At 48.0% G+C, this 27,232-nt stretch overlaps 1 protein-coding gene across 3 annotated transcripts in view; it reads right to left on the bottom strand.

Moving 5' to 3' along the window:
* Positions 1–12,058: 12,058 nt before the first annotated feature.
* The window catches only part of LOC139234140 (uncharacterized), a 49,085-nt gene continuing 33,911 nt past the window's right edge, over positions 12,059–27,232 (bottom strand). For 2 of the 3 annotated variants that reach the window (XM_070865113.1, XM_070865115.1), the window contains 5 exons: positions 25,196–25,313; positions 23,750–23,873; positions 21,556–21,667; positions 15,615–15,727; positions 12,061–13,323 (listed from right to left, as the gene is read on the bottom strand). In XM_070865113.1, coding sequence (XP_070721214.1) covers positions 13,251–13,323; positions 15,615–15,727; positions 21,556–21,667; positions 23,750–23,873; positions 25,196–25,313 — 540 coding nt within the window. In that variant the 3' untranslated portion in view covers positions 12,061–13,250. Of the gene's footprint in view, positions 13,324–15,614; positions 15,728–21,555; positions 21,668–23,749; positions 23,874–25,195; positions 25,314–27,232 lie in introns of all 3 variants that reach the window. The other variant, XM_070865114.1, reaches the window with a different exon arrangement.

Here is a 27,232-nt window from a genome sequence, read left to right as displayed (position 1 = left end):
AAAGGATGCAGAGAGGATGTTTCACCTCGTGGGGGAATCTAGAACTAGGGGGCATAGTTTCAGAATAAGGGGTCGCCCATTTAAAATGGAAATGAGGAGGAATTTCTTCTCTCTTACGGTCGTAAATGTGTGGAATTTTCTGCTCCAGAGAGCTGTGGAGGCTGGGTCATTGAATATATTTAAGGTGGAGATAGACAGATTTTTGAACGATAAGGGAGTCAAGGGTTATGGGGAGCGGGCAGGGAAGTGGAGTTGAGGCCAAGATCAGATCAGCCATGATCTTATTGAATGGCGGGGCAGACTTGAGGGGCCGAATGATCTACTCCTGCTCCTATTTCTTATGTTCTTGGATGCCGGCAGCCCATTGTCCCCCGCCCATCTTTCCCTTCTAGGCATTCAGTTTTGCTTCAGTCCCAGAGTTTGAATTTTCCCTTCAGCCTGGAGTGGTGGGGATTTCCATCACAGTGGACAAGTTGTGTGTGGCAGTGACAGTAGGGAGTTTCACTCTACTCCTGTGGAATCAAGCCGATCGTCACCTGACCTGACAGCTAACCTTCAGTAGGCATGATTGGACAGTGATGACGAGCAATAATTCCACCCAATTGTTGCCTCCGTGAATTGGATACTGAGCCCATATTTAATGTTGAGCATTTAACTTTCTAATCTTTATTGTGGTGTAATTCAGTAAAATAAAACTTAATTCAAATGTAATAAACTTTGTAATTAACAAGTCAAAGACTTTAGAAGACTTGCATTTATGTAGTATCTTCCACGACCTCAAGACGCCCCAAAGCTTTTGCAATCAATGAAGTAATTTTGAAGTGTAGTCACTGTTATAATGTAGGATTTAATTGAATAGCCTTTGATTTTATAATTCCAACTTCATTTCCTCTCTGCCTTCTGCTCTCAGTTATTAGACTTTTGAATTATATACAGGATTATTTACTCTTAATGAAGCATTGATATGAGGTTGGCAAATACAGATCATGAAAGATATTCCTGGGAATAGTTGGCCTCCATTGTAGACCTATAAAGGCCAATTTAAAACATTTCACTGACAATCACACACTGGCCGAAACACTGTGAAGAACAAGAAACTTTTATAAATGGATAACTTTGCAGCAACTTCTCCAGTTGAAGGCCGAGTTATTTTATACCCTCCATATCCAGGAAGGTGCAATGCCCCATGGATAGGGGTTACCCCATGGATAGAACTGACCTGGTGTCTCCACAAATTAAAGATTAATCTCTAGGACACAGCTGTGAGCACCCGGGATAAAAATCAGAGGTATTAAAAAGTTTTTTTCCCCATTTGTACCCATCACCTAACTCACACTGAGTCCCGCTCACCCATCACCCCTGTGCTCGCTGACTTACATTGGCTCCTGGTTAAGCAACACATCGATTTTAAAATTCTCATCCTTGTGTTCAAATCCCCCCATGACCTCGCCCCTCCCTTTCTCTGCAATCTCCTCCCAGCCCTACAATCCTCCATAATATTGGTGGCCGTGCCTTCAGCTGCCAAGGTTCTAAGCTCTGGAATTCACTCCCTAAACGTCTCCGCTTCTCTCTCCACCTATAAGATGCTCCATAAAACCTGCCTCGTTGACCAAGCTGCACTAATATCTCCTTATGTGGCTCGGTGTCAAATTTTGTTTGATAACGCCTCCTGTGAAGTGCCTTGGGATGTTTTACTACATTAACTACAAATCGTAATTGTTGTTGGAGATTGGTGGTGGGTGTGGTGGGGGGGAAAGGCTAGTAGTCAAGAAGCATCCAATTGGGTAATTCGAGTGTTCGATTCCCAATTGGTGTGGGAAGTTGGTCCACTGCAAGGATGGACGTGTTGGGCGACCAATGGCGTGGGGGGTGAGAGGTCATTGGTTAAACCTCCAGGAGTACATCCAACCAGAGTTGGTAACCTGACCCAGGGACCCCTTGAGTTCCAGTGCCAGCGTTAAGTGCCAGTACACTGTTAACACAATGTGAAGTAAGCTTTTCAATAACTTTGCCAGCAAGTTGATTTATGCATTTGCAGAGTGGATAATTCTGAGATTTTCCTCTTGGTTTAGCTCATACAGTGGATATTATTGTCAGTTTCTTTAATACAGCTGGGGAAGAAAAGCTACTTATAATAAAACCTTTGCAACTTTAGGTCTTGGGCTTCTCATGTGATGCAAGATTCAGCGGGTATAGATCGCGATTCTGTTCAGGATCCTATTTCTCCTGGAACAATGAATTCATGGAATAAAAACAGAAGTATTACTATTGCTGATTGGTGAGGGCCTGTCCAAAGTTGCACTTTATTGAAGAGTTCTTCCAGCTCCATTTTAAACTGCTAACAAAATCGATCTTTTTAAATGGGAAAAAATCCCCTCCATGCACAACACCATCTTCTGGTGAAAAATTTAAATGGTTCTCTCTGTTACTGTCCTCCTCCCTTTCAAAACCACCCACATCCTAAAAAAAAATACCCTTGACTCCTTTGTCCTTGCAAACTTACCCACCCTATCTCCAACTTTGTTTTCCTCTCTAATGCCGTTGAACATGTTGACACCTCCTAAATCTATGACCATATTTGAATATCTCCAATCCGGTTTCCATCCCTCCCAATGCACCCAAACGGGTTTAATCAAAGTTACATATCACATCCACTACCACGGTGACGTATTTTCTATGGGGTACTGAAGGAATGATCAGCCATGATCTTATTGAATGGCGGTGCAGACTCGAAGGGCCGAAGGGCCTACTCCTGCATCTGTGTTCTATGTATCCCTCCTTATCTCCAGCCTTTGATATGGTCGATCACATGATCCTCATTCAATGCCTCGCGGCCATTGTCCAGTTCTATGCAACTATCCTTGCTCAGGTCCACTCTGACCTGTCCCACCATAGCCACAACACCTCCAGCAATGGCTTCTTTGTCTGTCCCCATACAGTTAACCTCTGGTGTTCCCCAAGGATCTATCTTTGGTCCTCTACTCTTCCTCATCTACATGCTGTCCCTTGGTGACATTATCCAAACACATGGGTCAGCTTCCGCACCGACACCCAGCTCTACTCTCCACTGCCTCTTCATTGATGGACTGCTTTTCCAGCATCCTCTCCTGGGTGAGCTGGAATTTCCTTGTGTTAAGCATTGAGAATATCAATGCCATCATTTTCAGCAGCTGTCCTGCCTGTGTCTCAGGTTGAACAAGATTGTTCATAACCTCGGTGTCCTATTTGATCCTGAGCTGAGATACTGACCCCATGATCCTCTCCACCACAAAGACCGGCAGCTCAGTAACATTACCTGTTTCCACCTGCCGTTGAAACCCTCATCCATGCCTTTGTGACTTCCACATTTGACTATTCCAATGCTCTCTTGACTGGCCTCCCATCCAACCCCATCCTCAGCTTTAGCTCATCCAAAACTCTGCTGCCCGTATATTATCCCATACCAAGTACTGTTCACCTCCTCACTGACCTCATCATAGGCAGTCCCTCAAACGAGGGTGACTTGCTTCCACGTGAGTGCATAGATGTTTCAATGAAGGACCCGATGTTCCAGTCCTGAACTCCAATTGAGGGGGTGGAAGATGCCTGTGCGTGGATTTTTTTAACGTGCGGTGACCGTTGCACATCAGCCACCACACGGGCTTGACAGAGCTAGGTCTTTATCCAGTGGCAAGGGTTAACCAGGACGACTGGAGACCTGCTCTGCTGCACGGACCTAGTGCGCTCACATATCGCAGTGTGGGCTGGCCAATACATTGACTCTGAGTACCCACACACCTCAATTTTAAAATTCTCATCCTTGTTTAAATCCCGACATGGCCTCGCCCCTCCCTCTCTCTCGAACCTCCTTCAGCCCTGCCATCCTCTAAGAATGTTGCATTCCTCCATCTCTGCACACTCATGCATTCCCCAATCCCTTTGACCAACTGTTGGCAGCTGTGCCTCCAGCTGTCTCGGCCACACATTCTAGGATTCTTTCCTGAAAGTTCTCTGCCTCCTCCCTCCCTCAAGATGCTCCTTAAAACCCACTTTATTTTGACTAAGCTTTTAGTAACCACTCCGGATAGATCCTTTTGTTCAGTGTCCATGTTGTCTTGATGACACTCGTCATCATAGGCAGTCCCTCGAAACGAGGATGATTTGCTTCCAAGCCATAAAAAGGGATGAGTTCACAGGTGTTTCAATGAAGGACCTAATATTCCAGGTTCTAAACTACATCTTGAAGGGTGGAAGATGCCTGTGCGTGGAATTTTTAACGTGTGGTGGCCATTGCACACCAGCCACCACACGGGCTTGACAGAGCTAGGTCTTGGTCCAGTGGCAAGGGTTACCCAAGACAACTGGAGACCAGCTCTGATGCACGGACCTAGTGCGCACACATATCGCAGTGTGGCCTGGCCCGTGCTGCCCTAGGGCTCTCGCCTCTTCTGAGCCCTGAACTCGCGCCTCTCCTGGGCAATGTCACTTCCATCTACAAACTCTTACTGCTCCTTCGCCCCTCCTGCCCGCACTGCGATCAGCGACCTGGCTTCGCAGCCGTCGCCCTCCTCCACCAGCACGCGCTGCTCCCTGCAGTGGCATGCCGCCACACGCTGCTCCCTCCAATGGCCGCTATACAGGTGTCAGCTGTGGCTCAGTGCACAGCAGTCTCTACATGGGATTGAGCTATGCTGTTGGTTCTTCGATTACTGCAAGAGTTGGAGTGAGTTGTAAAAGTTGGTGGTGGGATTTTTTTTTTTCAAATTTTAGGGCCTTTTTTGGCCCATAAACATCAGCTAGATGGCTGCTGAGGGGTCTGGAGCAGCAGGCCCCTCAGAGGACAATGCTCCCAGGATGAATTTAATCAATCAGCGGAGAAAATGTCGCGAGAAGGGAGAATAAAAGTCCCAAAGATTTTGGCCGGGATCCCGGGAGGTTTGGAAAAGAAAACATGATGGTTCATTGCCAGGCTGAGGAGATACAAGCTTGGGATATTATCCAGGCAGTACATGAGGACTGCGGTGAGGGAAGTTGCTTTGCCTGCCAACCAAAGCTGAATGTTGGGTTCGAAGTGACGGTCAGTGGCCGGGAGGAGGTGGAAAGACTTTTACTGAGCTTGAAGGTTGGTGAGAAGTACTTGGATATATCTCTGCTGTATTCTGAAGAGGTGGTGGTCTCATTCTTAAACCTGCCAGTTTATGTTGGGGATGATGTGCTGATAAAGTTGGAGTCATGGGACATTAATAATAAAGAGAAGATACTATCCTGGAATGTGGGTAGTCGATGGAATCTGTTATGTAAAGGTGTGGTTCCCAGAGGGGGTGAAGTCATTACCCTACAGCATGAAATTCGAGACAATGGAAGGAGTGCAGTACTTCCGGGTTCTGCATGATAACCAGGTGAAGGTTTGCTATTACTGTCTTGGACACGACCATTTAGTAAGAAGCTGTCCAGACCTCCACAGTTATGAGAGCTGTGCGGTTTGTCGCAAAGGCCCCACCCGCTGTGAGCATGAGGCACAAGTCCCTTGAGTGATGAGATGGGAGAAGGAGCAGGAGGTGTGAGTGGAGTGGCCAGAAGAGTGGAACAGGTGGAGGACACAGCCGGCGAACGGAATGAGAAAAGAGCTCAAGAGGCAGAAAACTGTGGAGCAGAGAACAGGTTGGAAATGGTGCAAAACACACCAAGTACGGTGGAAAAGGACAAGACGGAGGGCAGCACGGGTCAAGGGCAGAGTCGAGCCATAATACAGCTCACCTCTCCCTAAAGAGTCGGGTGTCCGTGTGGGGAGCGGGGTAAGTCGAAGTACTCCAACGAAAGATGGGGAGTTGGAGAGCAGGAGGGTGCAAAAGGCAGGAGTGTTAAAGGACAGCAGGACGGGAGCAGGGAAACACAGAAGCCAAAAGGGAGTAAGCTGGGTGGAGATGCACCATTGTCCCAGAGAGAGAAGAAACGGGGAGCAAGGGTCAGCGGTGGAGGTGAGGCCGAAGGGAGTGACACTGTTGGAGGAACCATGACAGCAGGAAGACTCTAAGGGACATTATGTAACTGACGGGGAACAGGGACGGGAGATTACAGAAGTGCTCGAGAATGAGGAGTCAGAGGGGGATGGAGACATGGAAGTGGAGTGACATCATGTGGAAAGGGAAAGATGGGCAGGAGGGTGAAGCTCCTCGGCTTAAACCTAATGTAAGGAAGAGGCTGAAACGGCAGGAGGTGAAAAAGAGCCGGAGGCTGCAGAAGAAAGCAACGGCTGCCTGAAAAGTTAGGAAGGAGCATGAGAGGAGGGAAGAGCCGCAGATTAAATGATGGGGGGATTATCAGGCACACTTCTTTAATAGAAGCCATGATTACATTGGTCTCAACTAATGTTAACGGACTGAGCGGGGAGTAGAAATTGCAGCAGTGTTCAAAAGGCACTGACCTTTGGGGATGAGGATATCCTAGAAAGAGTTCGGAAGGTTTGGTTATGACCAATTATTAAAGTACAAAAGATTAATATGTTATGGGAGACAAATTAAACTTCAGGTTTTGATGTTAATGTGTTGGAGGAATGGCAGAAAGGATTTGTTTGATACAATGGAATGATCAGAATACTGCAAATGCTTTTAAGGTTGAATAAATTATATTTTTAAAAAAGTGGGCAGCACTCTCACCTGAGATTAGAAGGTTGCAAGTTCAAGTCCCACTCCAGAGACTTGAGCACATAAAACTAGGCTGACCATCCAGTGAAGCAGCGAGGGGGTGCTGCACTGTTCGATGCTATCTCTCGGATGGGATGTTAAACTGAAGTACCATCTTCCCACTCAGGTGGAAATAAAAGATCTCATGGCACTATTCAAAGAAGAGCAGGGGAGTTCTGTGCCAATATTTATCCCTTGACCAACATCATTAAAACACATGACCTGGTTGATTTATTTCATTGCTGTTAATGTGACCTTGCTGTGCACAACTTGGCATTTCCAACATTACAACAGTAACTGACTACACTTCAAAAGTTCTTCATAGAATAGAACACAGGAGGCCATTCGGCCCATCGAGTCTGCACCGGCTCTTTTGACAAGCAATCCAGTTAGTCTCACTCCCCCACTCTTTCCCTATAGCCCTGCAATGTTTCCTCCTTCAAGTATGTATTCAATTCCTTTTTGAAGCCGACTATTGAATCTATAACCAGCACCTTATCAGGCAGCGCCATCCAAATTTTACTTAATTATTCATTGGCTGTGAATCACTTTGGGAGGTCCTGAGATTGTGAAAGACACTGCGATCACAGAATTTTACCCCACAGAAGGCGATTCAAGCCATCATCGTGCCTGTGCTGGCTTTCTAGAACTAGCCATCCAGCACCATTTCCTGCCCTTTTATATTTTTGAAAAATATTTATCCATTTTCCTTTTTAAAAGCTGCTATGGATGCTGCTCCAGTGTCCGAACATCACTCGCCATTAAAAAAAATCCCCGAATCTGTCCTTTTGATGTTGAGCTTAATCAGATTTTCTCTTGCCTGTACTCAGGAAAAGAGCTCCCTTTTCTCTCGTCTTTCCTCATAGCGAAAACCTGTGTGTCAGCCGTGGCTCAGTGGGCAGCACTCTTGCCTTGGAGTCAGAAGGTTGTGGGTTTAAGTCCCACTCCAGAGACTTGAGCACATAAATCTAGGCTGACACTCCAGTGGGGGGGCCAGCTTTTAGATGAGACTTTACACCAAGACCTTTACTGCTCTCTCAGGTGGAGGTTAAAGATCCCACGGCACTATTTCAAAGCTGAAGTGTCCTGGTCTCTAGGCCACTAAAACAGATTATCTGGTCATTATCACATTGCTGTTTGTGGGAGCTTGCTGTGCGCAAACTGGCTGCTGCATTACCTACATTACAACAATGATTACACTCCAAAAGTACTTCATTGGCTGTAAAGCGCCGAGACGTCCGGTGGTCGTGAAAGGCGCTATATAAATCCAAGCCTTTCTTTCTGCTTTGTAACGCTTGGTGTATGCTGTGACTTTTCAATGGGCAGAAAGTCACAGGGAGGGAGTGGACTTTCCCAGTGCTCCCAGGCAGCAAAGCTGGAAATCTTCCGTCCCAGTTCAAATTCATCAGATTCTGCGTTCAACCGCTAAATGAAGATTATTTATCTTTGTGGCCCAACTCCCCACCCCACCAAAGCCAGGGAGGCAGGCGCTCGGAGTAGTGTCCGTGCGCCCGGTGATGCAAGAGTTGATTTGCCTTCCTGTTTCACCCGCCTTGTCCCCGCTCTGTGACTGAGACCAACCCCACGGCGATCGTGAGCTCACAGCAACGGGGAACCACGGGTGTGTGAAATGCTATCCGAGCAATCCAAGGAGACAGAGGTTGGTACAGAGCAAGATCCCAGCACTGCCCAGACTCTCCAATAACCGACTTACATTGATCCATGAGCCTTAGGCCAATACTTCTGCCAATAGCCACATGTGGCTAATTGGGAATTCATTGCATTATCAATTAAAAAGAGTAACAATCGGTGGGCATGTGATCTCAGTACACATGTTGTATGCTTGTGAACTTTAACCCTTTGGTGTGTTTGTTGGTGAAATGGGAAGATGAAAAGGAGTGTGTGCGTTTTTGGATTGTTGCAAGTGCTGCATATTGGTTACCCGCCCTCCTGGATGACCCAGAGACGTGGACCTTATACAGTAGACACCTCAAATTGCTGGAGTAATACCACCAACGATGTCTCCGCAAGATACTGAAAATCCCCTGGGAGGACAGACGCACCAACGTTAGTGCCCCCGACTAGGCCAACACCTCCAGCATCGAAGCACTGACCACACTTGATCAGCTCCACATTGTTCTCATGCCGACACAAGACTCCCAAAGCAAGCGCTCTACTTGGAACTCCTACACGGCAAGCGAGCCCAAGGTGGGCAGAGGAAAGGTTTCAAGGACACTCTTAAAGTCTCCTGGGAGATCCTGGCCAAAGACCGCTCTCAGTGGAGGAAGAGCAGCTGGGAGGGTGCTGAGCACCTCGAGTCTCGTCGCCGAGAGCATGCAGAAACCAAGTGCAGGCAGCGGAAGGAGCGTGCGGCAAACCAGTCCCACCCACCCTTTCCTTCAACAACTGTCTGTCCCACCTGTGACAGAGACTGTAATCCCCGTATTGGACTGTTCAGTCATCTGAGAACTCACTGTTAGAGTGGAAGCAAGTCTTCCTCGATTTCGAGGGACTGCCTATGACGATGATTGGTTACTGAATGGGGGTGGGTGTTAAGTAAATACACACGTGTGAAGTACATTTACCTGCATTCTGAGTGTGTGTGTGTGTAAGGTGTTCTCGACTGCAATCAGTGCACTTGGCTAAAACAGTGTCACTGTGGTCACCCAGCGACTGATCAGCAAATTCTCCTGCACCACTGGCGTTGCTGCCCTTCACACTACAGCTGCAGGGTTGGTGGGACAGCGACAGCATCATGCTGATATCAGTCGCACCATGAACGGATTGTGTTTTTAATAAGCTCACAGAACTGTAACTTGCACTGGGATTCTAACCAAAGACACAGACTCTGTCCAGTGACAGCTTCATCAAAACACCAAACACCTCGAAACTGACAAAACTAAACTTTATTTTAAAATACCGTCAACTCTACATACATGCAAATGAGTATAATTTTTTTTCCTTTTTTTAAAATATTTTGCCAGTGTTCACCATTTTAACTCTTTCAGAGTCGCAATTTTGCACCAAAATAAGACCAGACGAAAGTTTATTATTCTTTCCCAAAAAGATACAATGAGTTCGCCACAGCAACATGGGTCACTGCACCCCACCCCCTCGGCCTCTCTGGAAATATGTTTGCACGTGGAGACTGAATGGGGCGGGCCCAGCCGAAGGTGGGGCTGTCTCGCCAACTGGGAGTGCACAACCGGTGGCACAGATACGGCACCAGACGGTGGTCAGAAAGGCCCGGCAATGCCGGCACTCCTGACCGGTGCTGCTGGTGTTCGAGACTCTGCCCGCCGCTGGACCGGCCAAACCATCCGGGTACGTTGGCGCGGGGACAAACTTTCTCGCGCGTAAAAGTGCCGTCGAGCGATGACGGGCTGCTGCGACTGTGTGAGGGACCTGACTAGAGGAGTGCGCGTTACCGTGAATGGCTCAGCGCTTAGAGCAGTCGGGTCACGGTGGGTTGGGTGGCTCCAGGGTCACTCGCACTTCAGGGAGCAACGGGATGGGGGGAGTGAACAGCTGATGGAGGTAATGGGAAGAGAATCAATAAACAAAGGCACTCCTGTTGGAAAAGGAACGTTGGACGCAAAGTCATTTCATGACACGGGGGGGGGAGGGAATCTCATCACAATGAGTGCGCGCGCAGGGTTAAACCCCAAAATGGAGCACTAGTTCAAGTTACTCAGCACACGTCGAAAAACTGGCGGTGAACACATCACGGAGGTGTCACAGGTTTAGATCCGCACGGTTCATGTCCAGACTGGCACTAGGACCCCGGCGGCGTTTCATTTATACCAGGTTTGATTTTTTTTAGAAAGTTGCCTCTTTGATCATTCTGCCCCCTCCCTCCGCGAAGGTTACTGACTGGTGGGAATCGAGGGTGGGGGGCACAGGGGAAATGCTGAGCAGAGCGAGAGGCGGAGGGAAATAAATTGCAAGTGCAGAGCAACTCGGAGTATTTTTTTTTAAATAGTAGAGGGACAGGAGAGGGGACACACAAACATGGGAACAAAAGCAAAATACTGAATAGAAACAAAATGCTGGAAATACTCAGCGGACCAGGCAGCTTCTGTGGCGAGTGTTAACGTTTCAGGTCAATGTCCTTTCGTCAGAACCATCTCCTGCAACGTTAACTGTTTCTCTTTCCACACAAGCTGTTTTCAGCATATTCTGTTTTTATTTCATATAAACATGGGCACAGGGAGATAAACTCAGAGATACGGACACAGACTGGGAAACAGGATGCAGTTAATGTGTGATAATGCATTAGTGCCAGTAATTATACCGGTATGAACCAATGCAAGAAGGGCGCTCACTCTGGGTGGTTGCAAGAACATTGCAAACTCAGCCCCAGGCTCTCTAGGCTGTAGGAAGAGAGGTGGTTAAGCTCCTCACTCCCAGTGACCCACTCGTGCGCAGACGTGGGTTGAGATCCAGGTTGGATTTGCTGGCAATGGTGGAGCAGCCAGCCGATTATTTCTCTGGGCTCATGCCGGAGTGAGGTGCAAGGCCAGAGGGAAGGGGGCGTGACTATCTGCACAGACAGGATAGCAGTGGGGAAGGGCGATAAACGGCCTACAGCCCCAGACAGGAATGGTAACTTTTGCATTTTAACCACCCGAAACTCTCATTAAGGGCAACTTTATTATTTTTTTTTTTTTAAATCGGGATTATAAGACTTTCAAAGTATAAGCTGATCACCACCTTGTTGAACTACAATGGAACCCCAGACTGCAGCGATTGTCTAATGAGGGATGGATTTGCAACTGACCGTGGGTAAAAGTAGTCTGTTGCAGTCCAACTACGAACCCCTGCAGTCAAAGCGGTGAACGCATTTTATTATGCTGCTGAATTAAGGTTAATTTTCTCATTTTGTTTTGCGAACTCTGTAAAGTGATTCAGCCACGAAGTGAAACTGGGTGCGGCTACTCTCCCCTTCACAAACAATCGGCAGTTGGCTTTTCCCCCACTGGGTGACTGCGGCCCAACAGACCAGGGGAAGGTGTGAGCTTATGCCGAACGTACTGAATTAGCATGATGGGGATAGGTGTCCCTGGACTTGGAGAGGAGGAAACACTGCCACCTGCTGGGAGGCATGCACGTGTACATGGAGGCTGGAGGCAGGGTTGGGCTGCCGTGATAAGTCACATACCTACCCTGCGTGCCTTCGCTGTCTGAGCTCAGAGCTGGGGCTCTTTCATTGAGAAAGCTCTTGGAACTTTCAAGGACGAGATCGACAGATTTTTGTCAGCTAAGGGATGTGAGGTGCAGATCAGCCATGATCTAAGTGCGTGGAGGAGCAGTCCCGAGGGGCTGAATGGCTCCCTCCTGTTCCTATGTTGCGCAGGTGGGCTTTTGGCATCCCCCCCCCCCCCCCCCCCCCCCGTGGACCAGGACTGTAGAATGAGTCCCAGGACTCCGGGAATCCCACCCACCGACACTCGCTCAGCATATAACATTTACTCACTTCTTGCACTCCGGCAGTCAGTGGGGGACAGTGAAGGACAATATCAGAATCAGTATTGTTCACGCAGTCCCACACAGGGAGCATTATAATTACTACTACCGACCTAGCTGTCTGTGACTAGCCAACAGAGGGTTTCCCCCATACCCCCCATCTCCTTTCCAGGGCTGCAAGGTTTTCCCTTGCTTACTGTTGGTACAGCAATGTGTTGCATAGAACAAGATTTGACTGCATTTTATAAAATTGCCAAATGAAATGTAAATCACCAGTGATAACCTGTAACATTCAAAACCAGATAACAACACAACTTCCAATTGCACTCATGTGTAGGCGCGTGTCTTCTCGCGTTAAGACGAGGCTGGAGCGGAGTTAAAGAGCACCGTTTGCTCGCTCTGGGAGAGTCTGTGCAGGAGTCAGTCCTGGGCTTTGCCTCAATATCGCATTTCAACTGCTACACCCGACTTGAGTCTGTATAGAATTGGAGCGACGATCTGCTATGTGACGCCTGTCCCAGTAAAGATGGGAAGGGGACGGGGGGAGGGGGGAGGAGGCCCCAGGCTGACACTAACGTTGGGGTTAGGTCTACTTGTGCGACGTGTGAAGCAGCTTGCCCTTTTGGTGTGTTGTGCAGAGTCAGGCCTGCACAAGTGCTACATCCGTGAGCATCATCAACACCTCCAGGTCTCGCCTCCGATCTCTGACGGGCTGAATGGTGCTGGATCCCCGGCTCGTGGAGGAGGTGGAGCGGGTTAGCGCCCGGGATTTCTGCTGGAGTGTGCCTCTCAGTCACGGTTAGCGATGGGATGCAGCCATCGTTACTCTCTCTTCAGCCTGTTCACAGGGCAAGGACGGCATTCTACGGTGTCCTACATCGATCAAACTAAAAGATGTCCCGCTCCCATGCTGCTTCCTCTCCTTCCCCAACCACCTCTTCCCCTCCCGAGATCCTTTCCCTTCCTTTAAAATTTGAAGAACATTTATCCTTTCATCGCCTCGTTGGAGGGAAAAAGGAACAACAGAAAATAAACACACACGCGCACGCACGCCAAACCCACTCACAGAGTCATTACTAAGGCCACTGTCCAGCTCAGAGATCCCAATCAGGGCCACGCCGCTCACTTCTGCTGCTGACGCTGGGATCGGCGAGAGACGGTCTTTGCAGAGTTTGAATATTTCTGTTTGTCTTTGCTGTCAAAGGAAGAATGCCCGGAATGAAAAGTAGAATTGAAAACAGGCCAAATCAATCACGATCAGCTCAGCACAATGTCGGTGTTTGATGGGCCGCGCGCACAGTCGTTCTTTAAGAGGGTATGGGCATCTTTCACCCTGTGGCTGTGAATCAGAAACCGAGGGGCATGGTAAGCTCAAGGCCCTAAATAAACGCAAGATTTTCTGTTCCCTGATGGTGCGTTCAAATAGCACTTTCTAAACGTTCGTAAACTAGAGGTGATCCAAAACTCGACTGCCCGTGTCCTAACTCGCACCAAGTCCCGCTCACCCATCACCCCCTGTGCTCATTGACCTACATTGGCGACCGGTTAAGCAATGCCTCGATTTCAAAATTCTCATCCTTGTTTACAAATCCTTCCATGGCCTTGCCCCTCCCTATCTCTGTAATCTCCTCCAGTCCCAGAACCCCCACAAGGTGACTGCGCTCCTCTAATTCTGCCCTCTTGAGCGACCCTGATTATAATCACTCAACCATCGGTGGCCGTGCCTTCTGTTGCCTGGACCCCAAACTCGAACTCCCTGCCTAAACCTCTCTACCTCTCTTTCCTCATTCAAGACACTCCTTAAAAACTATCTCTTTGTCCAAGCTTTTGGTCACCTGCGCTAATTTCTACTTATACGGCTCGGTGTCAAATTTTTATCGCATAATACTCCTGTGAAGCGCCTCGGGACGTTTCACTACGTTAAAGGCACTATATAAATACAAGTTGTTGCTCTGCTCCCTTCCGCCTTTCTCCCCGTGGCAAATCTCCTTCCTTAACCAAGGAAATAAGACGCTAATGATTCACATGGGGAAGCAAACCTTCTGCCCTCACCCGGTCTGGCCTGTAAGTGACTCCAGCCCTAGGCCAATGTGGCCGACTCTTAACTACCCTCTGCAGTGGATGAGCAAACTATCATGCAGAAGGGGCGGCACTATCACCATCACAGGACAACTGGGGGTGGCCGTTAAATACGGCCCTACCCACGCCGAGAATGATTAACAAATATAATAATCACTGCCTCTTCTGATCGGTGAGGATGGGTGTAAGAGCAGGAGTATTTGGCTCCCCCTCCCTGCTTCCCTCTCTAGAGATGTACCACACAGACCAAGACTGAGCGCTTGTAGTCCTGTGAACAACAGCCTCCTCCCGTCACTCTGCAGTGCAGCACATTCACATCCCAGCAGCCCATGCGCTGTCACCTTCGTCATCGGGTATAACTTCGGTTCAATTTAAACCGGGTCCTGCCGCTCGGAGGTTCAACAATCTGTTGGAAGTGATCCACTTTTAAACATTTGGCCAATTGAAGCCAAGCCCAACACTCTGAGGGCTGGTCTTCAAGCACACGGCCGACACTGCCCGTACCTGCCTTCTCAAACATAGCCGATTCCGATCCAGCCACGGTGACGCTCCCAGTGCCGGATGTGCCAGTGTATTGGCCCTGGACACTGGGTCAAGGAGGAGAAAGCCACCACGCTCCACCTGGACAGTTCCGCATCACGGCTGTTCTACTGGAACATGGCACCGAGGAAAGCAGACTTTCCCCCCGAGGGAGAGAGGGAACGTACAGCAGGTAAATCACAGGGGTTGGGCTCACACATCAATTGATGCACAACAGGTGGAGGGAGCTCCTTGTTTTGGGGAAAGAGAGGATTGCGGTTATTGGCTGTGTACAAATTACATGTGTGTCAAGCTGAGCAGACAGTGGGAGGGAGAGACAGACAGAGTGTACGGGGGGCGGGCGAGGGAGAAGGAGAGTTAGAGGGGGCACGAGGGAGGGAGCACGGAGGGAGCGGGCGGGAGGGCGAGGGAGCGGGCGGGAGGGCGAGGGAGCGGGCGGGAGGGCGAGGGAGCGGGCGGGAGGGCGAGAAAGAGAGAGCGAGAGTGTGAGCACGAGGGAGAGGGAGAGGGGGGGAGAGAGAGAGAGCACACGAGGGAGCTTATTTCCAGGTGTTAACCTTAGAACCACGAAGCACTGGGATTTGTAGAAAATATGCCTGATGCAGTTTGGGTTATTTTCGAAAACATTACTGATTGTTTTCTAAGACTTCAATAGAAATACTCGATGCTGAGGAGAAAATAATTGATCGGGAGATTCGAGTCTGTGCTATAATTCTGTTCACACTATGAAGTAATCAGGGATTGTGGTGCATGTTGGGGATCATTCCTGGAGAAAGTTGCTTCTGACATTCCCACTGTGACTGAGGAGCCGGAGAGGTGCTGGAATCGGCTAGGAGCGCGTAGGGGAAGGTGGCGGAGGGTACTTACTGACTCATTTGCACTCTGCTGCGACAGCCTTGGCCTCCCTCCCAGTGGCTGGAGTGGGATCCTTTTGTCATCATAGCTCCGCAGGCAACACAGGGCTTTCCGTTGTTGTATGGCTGCAAACAGAGAGACTGATTGAGTCTGAGGCAGGACCGGACTGCCACCTTTCACAAGCTAGACAAACACATGGAACCCAAGAGCACAATGGCACTGTAGGCACTTAGCCATATTGGCACATAGCCGTGGTGGGATATTACCACTGGCCAAACTACTCAGTGATAAACTGACTTCATGATCTAAAAAATATATCAGTTGTTATATATTTCTACTGGCCTCTCTGATTCCAAAGAAAGACTTGAATTTATATAGTGCCTTTCACAACTTCAGTGTGTCGCAAAGCACTTTACAGCTAATTTTGAAGTGTAGTCACTGTTGTAATGACCAAGTGTCACAGAAACACAGCAGCCAATTTGTGCACAGCAATGTCCCATAACCAGCAATGGGATAAGTGACCAGATAATCTGTTTTATTGATGCTGGTTGAGGGATAAATATTGGCCAGGAGAACTCCCTCTGTTCTTCTTCGAAAGAGAGCCACTGGATCTTTTACATCCACCTGGGAGAGCAGACGGGACCCCGGTTTATCATCTCATCCGAAAGACGGCACCTCCGACAGTGCAGCACTCCCTCAGCACTGCACTGGAGTGTCAGCCTAGATTTATGTGCTCAAATTCCTGGAGTGGGACTCGAACCCACAACCTTCTGACTCAGAGGCGAGAGTGCTACCCACTGAGCCACTGCTGACACTTAAGAACATAAGAAATAGGAGGAGTAGGCCATTCGGCCCCTCGAGCCTGCTGCGCCATTCAATAAGATCATGGCTGATCTTCGACCTCAACTCCACTTTCCCATCCAATCCCTTGAATCCCCGAGACTCCAAAAATCTATCGATCACAGCCTTGAATATATTTAGAGACTCAGCCTCCACAGCCCTCCGAGAGAATTCCAAAGATTCACAACCCTCCGAGTGAAGAAATTCCTCTCCCATCTCTGTCTTAATGGCCGACCCCTTATCTGGAGACTGTGGCCCCTAGTTCTAGACACTTCAGTCAGGGGAAACAACCTCTTGGTATCTACCCTGTCAATGCCCTTCAGAATCCCACTTCACCGCCCTGCATCACTCACTGGGAGCAGGAGGAAAGCAACCTGTTTGCACAAGGTACTGACACAGCACAGCCATCCCCTCCCTGCCTCCAGGAAAGGTCACCCTCTCCACTTAGTTCCCTCCTATGAATTTGTACACGGGGTGAATCATGGGCTGGGACATCAATCCACTTTATAACAAGCATCTTAATGAGTGAATGCACTCTGCAACACAACCGCAGCCCCTGCACTGTACAGTTTAGTATTACAGAGACAGGAATAGCACTGACAGAGCAAGCAAAAACTTTAAAATAAATCCTGCAGTGTCAGCCGTGGCTCAGTGGGTAGCACACTCGCCTCTGAGTCAGAAGGTTGTGGGTTCAAGTCCCACTCCAGGGACTTGAGCACGAAAAATCGAGGCTGACACTCCAGTGCAGTGCCGAGGGAGTGCTGCACTGTCAGAGGTGCCGTCTTTCGGATGAGACATCAAACCGAAGTCCGGGCTCCATCAAGCGGACGTAAAAGATCCCATGGCACTATTTCGAAGAAGAGCAGGGGAGTTCCTCCCGGTGTCCTGGCCAATATTTATCCCTCAATCAACATCACAAAAACAGATTATCTGGTCATTTATCACAGTGCTGTTTGTGGGAGCTAGCTGTGCGCAAATTGGCTGCCGCGTTTCCTAAAACACAACAGTGAATACACTTTAAAAAAAAAAAGTACTTTATTGGCCGTAAAATGCTTTTGAGACGTCCGGTGGTCGTGAAACGCGTTATATAAATGCAAGTCTTTCTTTCTTTGCATTGGTCAACAGCGCTCTCCAAAGCCAGTTGGCAGGGTCAAAGGTTGTGCCACGAAAGCGACAGGCTGCACAAGGTGTAATATATAGGGATCACATGCCCACTGTAGCGACCCTCATTCACGGTTGTGAACATTTCAGCTTCATCCAAAAAGCAGAACTCCCTGTTACCGAGTGCCGAGGGGCATTTTCACTCACATAGAAACATAGAAAATAGGTGCAGGCCATTCGGCCCTTCGAGCCTGCACCACCATTCAATGAGTTCATGGCTGAACATGCAACCTCAGTACCCCATTCCTGCTTTCTAGCCATACCCCTTGATCCCCCTAGTAGTAAGGACTACATCTAACTCCCTTTTTGAATATATTTAGTGAATTGGCCTCAACAACTTTCTGTGGTAGAGAATTCCACAGTTTCACCACTCTCTGGGTGAAGAAGTTTCTCCTCATCTCGGTCCTAAATAGCTTACCCCTTATCCTTAGACTGTGACCCCTGGTTCTGGACTTCCCCAACATCGGGAACATTCTTCCTGCATCTAACCTGTCTAAACCCGTCAGAATTTTAAACGTTTCTATGAGATCCCCTCTCATTCTTCTGAACTCCAGTGAATACAAGCCCAGTTGATCCAGTCTTTCTTGATAGGTCAGTCCTGCCATCCCGGGAATCAGTCTGGTGAACCTTCGCTGCACTCCCTCAATAGCAAGAATGTCCTTCCTCAAGTTAGGAGACCAAAACTGTACACAATACTCCAGGTGTGGCCTCACCAATGCCCTGTACAACTGTAGTAACACCTCCCTGCCCCTGTACTCAAATCCCCTCGGTATGAAGGCTAACATGACATTTGCTTTCTTAACCGCCTGCTGTACCTGCATGCCAACCTTCAATGACTGATGTACCATGACACCCAGGTCTCTTTGCAATCCCCTTTTCCTAATCTGTCACCATTCAGGTAATAGTCTGTCTCTCTGTTTTTACCACCAAAGTGGATAACCTCACATTTATCCACATTATACTTCATCTGCCATGCATTTGCCCACTCACCTAACCTATCCAAGTCACTCTGCAGCCTCATAGCATCCTCCTCGCAGCTCACACTGCCACCCAACTTAGTGTCATCCGCAAATTTGGAGATACTACATTTAATCTCCTCGTCCAAATCATTAATGTACAATGTAAACAGCTGGGGCCCCAGCACAGAACCTTGCGGTACCCCACTAGTCACTGCCTGCCATTCTGAAAAGTACCCATTTACTCCTACTCTTTGCTTCCTGTCTGACAACCAGTTCTCAATCCATGTCAGTACACTACCCCCAATCCCATGTGCTTTAACTTTGCACATTAATCGTGTGTGGGACCTTGTCGAAAGCCTTCTGAAAGTCCAAATATACCACATCAACTGGTTCTCCCTTGTCCACTCTACTGGAAACATCCTCAAAAAATTCCAGAAGATTTGTCAAGCATGATTTCCCTTTCACAAATCCATGCTGACTTGGACCTATCATGTCACCTCTTTCCAAATGCGCTGCTATGACATCCTTAATAATTGATTCCATCATTTTACCCACTACCAATGTCAGGCTGACCGGTCTATAATTCCCTGTTTTCTCTCTCCCTCCTTTTTTTTTTTAAAAAGTGGAGTTACATTGGCTACCCTCCACTCGATAGGAACTGATCCAGAGTCGATGGAATGTTGGAAAATGACTGTCAATGCATCCGTTATGTCCAAGGCCACCTCCTTAAGTACTCTGGGATGCAGTCCATCAGGCCCTGGGGATTTATCGGCCTTCAATCCCATCAATTTCCCCAACACAATTTCCCGACTAATAAGGATTTCCCTCAGTTCCTCCTTCTTACTAGTCCCTCTGACCCCTTTTATATCCGGAAGGTTGTTTGTGTCCTCCTTAGTGAATACCGAACCAAAGTACTTGTTCAATTGGTCTGCCATTTCTTTGTTCCCCATTATGACTTCCCCTGATTCTGACTGCAGGGGACCTACGTTTGTCTTTACTAACCTTTTTCTCTTTACATATCTATAGAAACTTTTGCAGTCCGTCTTAATGTTCCCTGCAAGCTTCCTCTCGTACTCTATTTTCCCTGCCCTAATCAAACCCTTTGTCTTCCTCTGCTGAGTTCTAAATTTCTCCCAGTCACCCAGGTTCACTGCTATTTCTGGCCAATTTGTATGCCACTTTCTTGGCTTTAATACTATCCCTGATTTCCCTTGATAGCGACGGTTGAGCCACCTTCTCTTTTTTATTTTTACGCCAGACAGGGATGTACAATTGTTGTAGTTCATCCATGCAGTCTCTAAATGTCTGCCATTGCCCATCCACTGTCAACCCCTGAAGTATCATTCGTCAATCTATCCTAGCCAATTCACGCCTCATACCTTCAAAGTTACTCTTCTTTAAGTTCTGGACCATGGTCTCTGAATTAACTGTTTCATTCTCCATCCTAATGTAGAATTCCACCATATTATGGTCACTCTTCCCCAAGGGGCCTCGCATAACGAGATTGCTAATTAATCCTCTCTCATTACACAACACCCAATCTAAGATGGCCTCCCCTCTAGTTGATTCCTCGACATATTGGTCTAGAAAACCATCCCTTATGCACTCCAGGAAATCCTCCTCCCCTGTATTGCTTCCAGTTTGGTTAGCCCAATCTATATGCATATTAAAGTCACTCACCTGCATGGGGAGCCATGCTACTGTCATTCCCACACTCGGGATCCTCCCCCTCATTGTTTCCCACATTACATAGAAACATAGAAAATAGGTGCAGGAGTAGGCCATTCCGCCCTTCGAGTCTGCACCACCATTCAATATGATCATGGCTGATCATGCAACTTCAGTACCCCACTCCTTCTTTCTCTCCATACCCCCTGATCCCTTTAGCCGTAAAGGCCACATCTAACTCCCTTTTGAATATATCCAACGAACTGGACTCAACAACTTACAACAGTGACTACACGTCAAACAAGTACTTCATTGGCTGTAAAATGCTTTGGGATGTTCAGTAGTTGTGAAAGGTGCTATATAAATGCAAGTCTTTCTGTTCTCATACATCAGACCCACCAATCTATTTTAAAAAGCTCTCTCGGCAATTATATCTCTTTCCCCAAGTCCTTGTTCCCTGGTCACCCAGTACACTTTACTTTGATGTTCATTTCCTTTTTACTCTGGTGTTAGCCCAATTGTTCATTTTAAAGCGGAGATTGATAGCTTTTTGTTAATCAAAGGTATTAAGGGATACGGGCCAAAGGCAGGTATAGAAGAACATAAGAATTAGAACAGGAGTAGGCCATTCGGCCCCTCGATCCTGCTCTTCCATTCAATAAGATCATGGCTGATCTTCTACCTCAACTCCACTTTCCTGCACTGTCCCTATATCCCTTGATTCCCTTAATATCCAAAAATCCAAAAATCTATCGATCTCGGTCTTGAATATACTTAAAGACTGAGCTTCCACAGCCCTCTGGGGTAGAGAATTCCAAAGATTCACCACCCTCTGAGTGAAGAAGTTTCTTCTCATCTCAGTCCTAAATGGCCAGCCCCTTATTCTGAGACTGTGACCCCTGGTTCTAGACTCCCCAGCCAGGGCAAACATCCTCCCTCATCTACCCTGTCAAGCCCTGTAAGAATTGTGTATGTTTCAATGAGATCACCTCTCATTCTTCTAAACTCAAGATCGGCCTGGTCTACTCAATCTCTCCTCATGGGACAATCCCTCCATTCCAGGAATCAGTCTGGTGAACCATCATATGGAGTTAGGTCACAGGTCAGCCATGATCTCATCCAATGGCGGAACAGGCGCGAGGAGCTGAATGGCCTCCTCCTGTTTCCATGTTCTCTTGCTTTACATTTTCTCCAAAAGGTACCCCAGTGCTAACCTTGGAGATCCCTGTGATTGCGGAGACTGACACGTCTACGACGGGATGCCAGCCATTTGACCTACGAACTGCGTCGGGTATCTGGGTTGCCGTCAAGACAGCCGGGCTCACCTGCTCCTTCGCGCAGTAACCACAGATCATTCGATTGGCCAGCTCCATCACATGGTCCTGATCGCTGTCGTGACACACGTCGCAGGGGTAGGCTTTGCCGCAACATGGAAACCTGAAACCATTTGGCACAAAGGAGCAATGTAATCAACAGAGACGAGGGGGCAAATTTAGTGCAACTTGGTGTAAAATGACAAACCTCCATTTTATGCAGTGGATTTGTGCCCCCTCCCCATGAAGTAGATTCAGCTCCTCAAATCCGTTCCCCTTTGGCAGAGGGGGAATCATAGAAAGTTACGGCACAGCAGGAGGCCATTCGGCCCATCGTGTCCGCGCCGGCCGACAAAGAGCTATCCAGCCTAATCCCACTTTTCAGCTCTCGGTCCGTAGCCCTGTAGGTTACGGCACTAGTGCACATCCAAGTACTTTTTAAATGAGGTGAGGGTTTCTGCCTCTACCACCTTTTCAGGCAGTGAGTTCCAGACACCCACCACCCTCTGGGTGAAATATTTCCCCCCAAATCCCCTCTGAACCTTCTACCAATTAATTTAAATCTATGCCCCCTAGTTGTTGACCTATCTGCCAAGGGAAACAGGTCCTTCCTATCCACTCTATCCAGGCCCCTCATAATTTTATACACCTCAATAAGGTCTCCCTCAGCCTCCTCTGTTCCAAAGAAAATAACCCCAGCCTATCCAAATCTTTCCTCATAGCTAAAATTCTCCAGTCCAGGTAACATCCTTGTAAATCTCCTCGTAAATCTCCTCTGAACCCTTCCTGTAATGTGGTGACCAGAACTGCATGCAGTACTCCAGCTACAGCCGAACAAGTGTTTTATACAGTTCAAGCATAAGCTCCCTACTCTTGTATTCTATGCCTCAGCTAATAAAGGCAAGTATTCCGTATGCCGCCTTAAACTTGTCATGCTACCTTCAGGGATTTGTGGACATGCACTCCAAGGACCCTTTGTTCCTCTACACTTCTCAGTGACCTACCATTTAATGTGTATTCCTTTGCCTTATTAGCCCTCCCCAAAATGCATTGCCTCACACTTCACTGGAGTAGATCTTAATTCTGTCAGTTGGAGCTGGATTGAGCCCACATTCTGGAGGTGAAAGGACCTTGCTCCAACTCACTGCACTGCTCAGTCCACCTGCAGCTCTGTGCAACATCCCCCGAACATGTGCAGGCACAGGGCCACGCATCGATCGAGAGGTCCCGCGCATCGATCAGCAGGTCCCCACGCAGGCTGTTGCCGCTTGAAAAGCATCAGCGCGCCGAATTTAAAGGGACCGAGCACGGAAAATAAAATTGAAGGGAACACTGCTTCTGTGACATCCGGGGAAATGCTCAGGTCAGTGGAGTAGCAGCTTCTAAAAAAAAATGTTTATATAAATCATCATCGTAGGCAGTCCCTCCGAATCGAGGAAGACTTGCTTCCACTCTCAAAATGAGTCCTTAGGTGGCTGAGCAGTCCAAATACAAGAATTACAGTCCCTGTCACAGGTGGGACAGATAGTCGTTGAGGGAAGGGATGGGTGGGACAGATTTGCTGCATGCTCCTTCCGCTGCCTGCGCTTGATTTCTGCATGCTCTTGGTGATGAGACTCGAGGTGCTCAGCGCCCTCCCGGATGCACTTCCTCCACTTAGGACGGTCTTTGGCCAGGGACTCCCAGGTGTCAGTGGGGATGTTGCACTTTATCAGGGAGACACCGAGGGTATCTTTGTAACGTTTCCTCTACCCACCTCTGACACTTGGTGATCAAGATATTCATGTGTGCGACAGTTTTTAAAAACGCCGTTACAGCCGGTTCTCTGTTAGATCTGTGTACAGATAATCGAGAGTTGCCTGTTGATACATTTTGGCTTGTTTGCTGTGAAGGAGTTCCGAGTAGAACGCTTGCTTTGCAAGTGCTCTACTCATGTCTGGCATGCGAACAATGTGGCCCAGCGGAGCTGATCAAGTGTGGTCAGTGCTTCAATGCTGAGGATGTTGGCCTGGTCGTGGATACTAACGTTGGTCAGGTCATTATCACATTGCAGTTTGTGGGAGCTTGCTGTGCGCAAATTGGCTGCCGCGTTTCCCACATTACAATAGTGACTGCACTCCAAAAGTACTTCATTGGCTGTAAAGCGCTTTGAGACATCCAGTCGCTGTGAAAGGCGCTATATAAATACAAGTCTTTCTTTTCTTACCTGAGCCAGCGACAACTCCTCCTGTAGTGGCTGCAGCTACCAAAGTCAGGCAGGGATTTCCCAAGCTGAATCGCGGGTCCGAGGGGCGGTCTCTTCTGGTGTCGATGAACTGAATTCTTGTCGTCTTCAGCAACAAGAAAAAGCAAAGAACTGATTACTGGATCATGTCGAAGTAAGAGGCGGCTACCGACAGATATACAAACTACAGGAGCAGCGGGAAGGAGACCGATGGGGAACATTTCTCTCCCTATCTGGGGGCCAAGCCTGTCCCTAGTAATCAGCAAATCCTGGCCATTTCTTAATTGATTGATTCAGCCAAGTGTGTAGTCAGTATATCAGATAATAGTCTATTCCTTAATTCAACGTTAGTGTGGAGTAACTACTCTCGAAATTAAATATATCTTAAAATTTCCTGGGTTTATAACCAGTACTGCGAGGTTATACCCAGTACTGCGAGGTTATACCCAGTACTGCGAGGTTATACCCAGTACTGCGAGGTTATACCCAGTACTGCGAGGTTATACCCATCAGGAAAGGATGAACAGGTTGGGTTTCTTTCCACTTGAGGCTAAAATTCTAAAAGGTTTTGATAGAGTGGATATAGAGAGAATGTTTCCACTTGTGGGGAAGAGCATAACTAGAGGCCATCAATATAAGATAGTCACCAAGAAATCCAGTAGGGAATTCAAAAGAAACTTCTTTACCCAGAGAGTGGCGAGAATGTGGAACTCGCTGCCACTGGGAGTGGTTGAGGTGAAAAATATACAGGCAACTCTTGATTATCCGGGTCCCTCGGGGATTGGGCTATTTCGGGTAAAACAATTTTGCCACTCGGGCAAGTGTACGTCTCAGAGCTGAAATTTGATAGTGATAGAACCAACCACGAAGACTTATTTTGTGTTACCATAGCGTGAACGTAATAAAATACATGACAATGGATTCACCCGCTTCAATTTGTGTGTGTTTGCTAGTCAAAGTGATCGAGATTTTCACATATGAGTTATTTAATGCCTGTGTCAGTTGCGATGAGAAAGGAGTGCACGCCTGAATCAATTTATGTGTGATTGACACTTGGTGATCAAGATATTCACGTGTGCGACAGTTTTTAAAAACGCCGTTACAGCTTGTTCTCCATTAGATCTGTGTACGGATAATCGAGAGTTGCCTGTAGATACATTTAAGGGGAGGCTAGACAAGCATATGAGGGAGAAAGGAATAGAGGGCTATGCTGATAAATTTAGATGAGGAAGATGGGAGGAGGCTCGAGTGGAGCATAAACGCCGGAATGGACTGGTTGGGTCGAATGGCCTGTTTCTGTGCTGTATATCCGATGCAACTCTCTAGACCTGGACACTGAATCTATGATCCCTCAGATCGCGTCTCCTTGCCCCCCCTAATTCCGTGGTCGTGTCGCGAATGAAGGCAGGTTTATTTAGTTGGCCTCACCTGTTTCATCCTGCAACTGGGCGTGGATCTGGTAAAACTGAGCTGCCTCCACCAAAACTTCGAGTTTGCTGTGACAATGCAAGCAGTTTAATTCCGTGTTCCGGCCGTACGACAGGCTCTGGGTAACCAGAGAGAAAGGTTATGAATAGTGCAGCCACACAGGCCCCACGCCGCAGGTTAATCAGGCAAAGCCACTTCTGTACGCAAATTGTTTCCTACATTACAACAGTGACTGCACTCCAAAAGTACTTCATTGGCTGTGAAGCGCTTTGAGACGTTCGGTGGTCATGAAAGGCGCTAAATAAATCCAAGTCTTTCTTTATGAGGGTCTTTCAACTTGATGGTTAAAAATGGCCCTTATTTTTACAGTGCGCAATTTAAGATCTTTAACATAATTTGAACAGTTAAAGAGGAGGGAACTGGGCCAATTGTGGGAATGCTGGCTTTTAAATGAAAGGGCAGTCAAACGCGGAACAATTAAAAAAATCAATTCAAGTTCAGCAAAGTTCGGAAGATGCTCTTTAATGGTCAAGCTTTGGAGCTGCTCATTCCGTACAATGTGAGGAGCAGCGCAGAGTGAGAAACAGATTACAGGCAGAGTCACACAGCTTTAGGTGCGTGAGCAGGGCTTCAAACGGGGGGGTGGTGGTGGGGACATTAATTACAAGAAACAAAATGGCTGCTCAAATACAGTCAAAGTTGCTTATTGTTGACGGCACCATAAATGGTCGCAACATCCTTGGGTGGCTTGGGGTTCAATGACTGGACGGGCAGGCTTTCTGCTCACAGTCTACCACCGATAGTCTGGCTTTAAGCTCAACACTAATCCATCAGGACGGGACTGTGCCTGGAAGTGACTACCTTCGATTTCCACTGCTTCGTTTGCAATCAGTGGTCAGCTAAGAAACAACTGCAGGGTGTGTGAAACTCAATGTTGACCTGAGTTTTAATTGCAGTCTTAGTGTGGGTCTGTATTTACAACAACAACTTGTATTTATACAGCACCCTTCACGTAGTAAAATGTCCCAAGGTGCTCCACACGAGCGTTAACGAACAAAATTTGACACTGAGCCACACAAGGAGATATTAGGTGATCAAAAGCTTGGTCAAGGAGGTAGGTTTTAAGGAGTGACTTAAAGGGGGAGAAAATGATAAGAGAGGCGGAGAGGGAATTCAAGAGGTTGGGGCTCAGGCAGCGGAAGGAACGGCCACCGATGGAAATCGGGGATGCTCAAGAGGCCAGAATTGGAGGAGCGCAGAGATCTCAGAGGCTTGTAGGGCTGGAGGAGATGACAGAGATCGGGAGGGGAGAGCCCAAGGAGGGATTTTAACACAAGGGGGAGAATTGTGAAATCGAGGCGTTGCCAGACCTCGAGTGGAGCCAGAGTAGGTCAGCAATCACAGGGGTGATGGGTGAGTGGGACTTGGTGCGAGTCAGGACACGATTTAAATTCTATCCTGTCTGTGCGACACATTGCAAAGCTTCCCTCTGCAGGGAGCAGTTTAGACACGGTGTGAAATTTCATTGACAAATTTGTAATCGACTTTCTCACGGATCACAGAGCTCCGAGATGCACTGGCGATGATGGAGAATGTCTGGTATTCAGCTTTTCCTTGTGTTAAGACAGTAAGCGGCACCGAGACTCTTGAGCCTTGGGTGCACACTAGCTTCCTCTCTCGTTGCTGTCTAATATTAGGGGGTTACAGGTCTAACACAATCTTGGGGACAAAGCAAAAGCAGCAAATATGAAATCAGCATTGAAAAAGCTGGAGATGTACAGGAGGTCAACTATAGGCTTATGGATATAGTATTAGGCAGTCCCTCGTATCGAGGATGTCTTACTTCCACACCAAAAAGGGATGAGTTCACAGGTGTTTCAATGAGGGACCTGACAATCTAGGTCCCGAACTACATACTAAAGGGTGGAAGATGCCTGTGCATTGATTCTGTTGCACACCAGCCACTGCATGGGCTCGACAGAGCTCGGTCTTGATCCAGTGGCAAAGGTTAACCAAGACGACTGGAGACCAAACTCT

The sequence above is a fragment of the Pristiophorus japonicus genome, chromosome 21 (assembly GCF_044704955.1).
Source record: "Pristiophorus japonicus isolate sPriJap1 chromosome 21, sPriJap1.hap1, whole genome shotgun sequence".
Taxonomy (NCBI): Eukaryota; Metazoa; Chordata; class Chondrichthyes; family Pristiophoridae; genus Pristiophorus; species Pristiophorus japonicus.
Note: the sequence above shows the minus strand (reverse complement) of the source record. Positions and strands in the feature narration are given on the sequence as shown.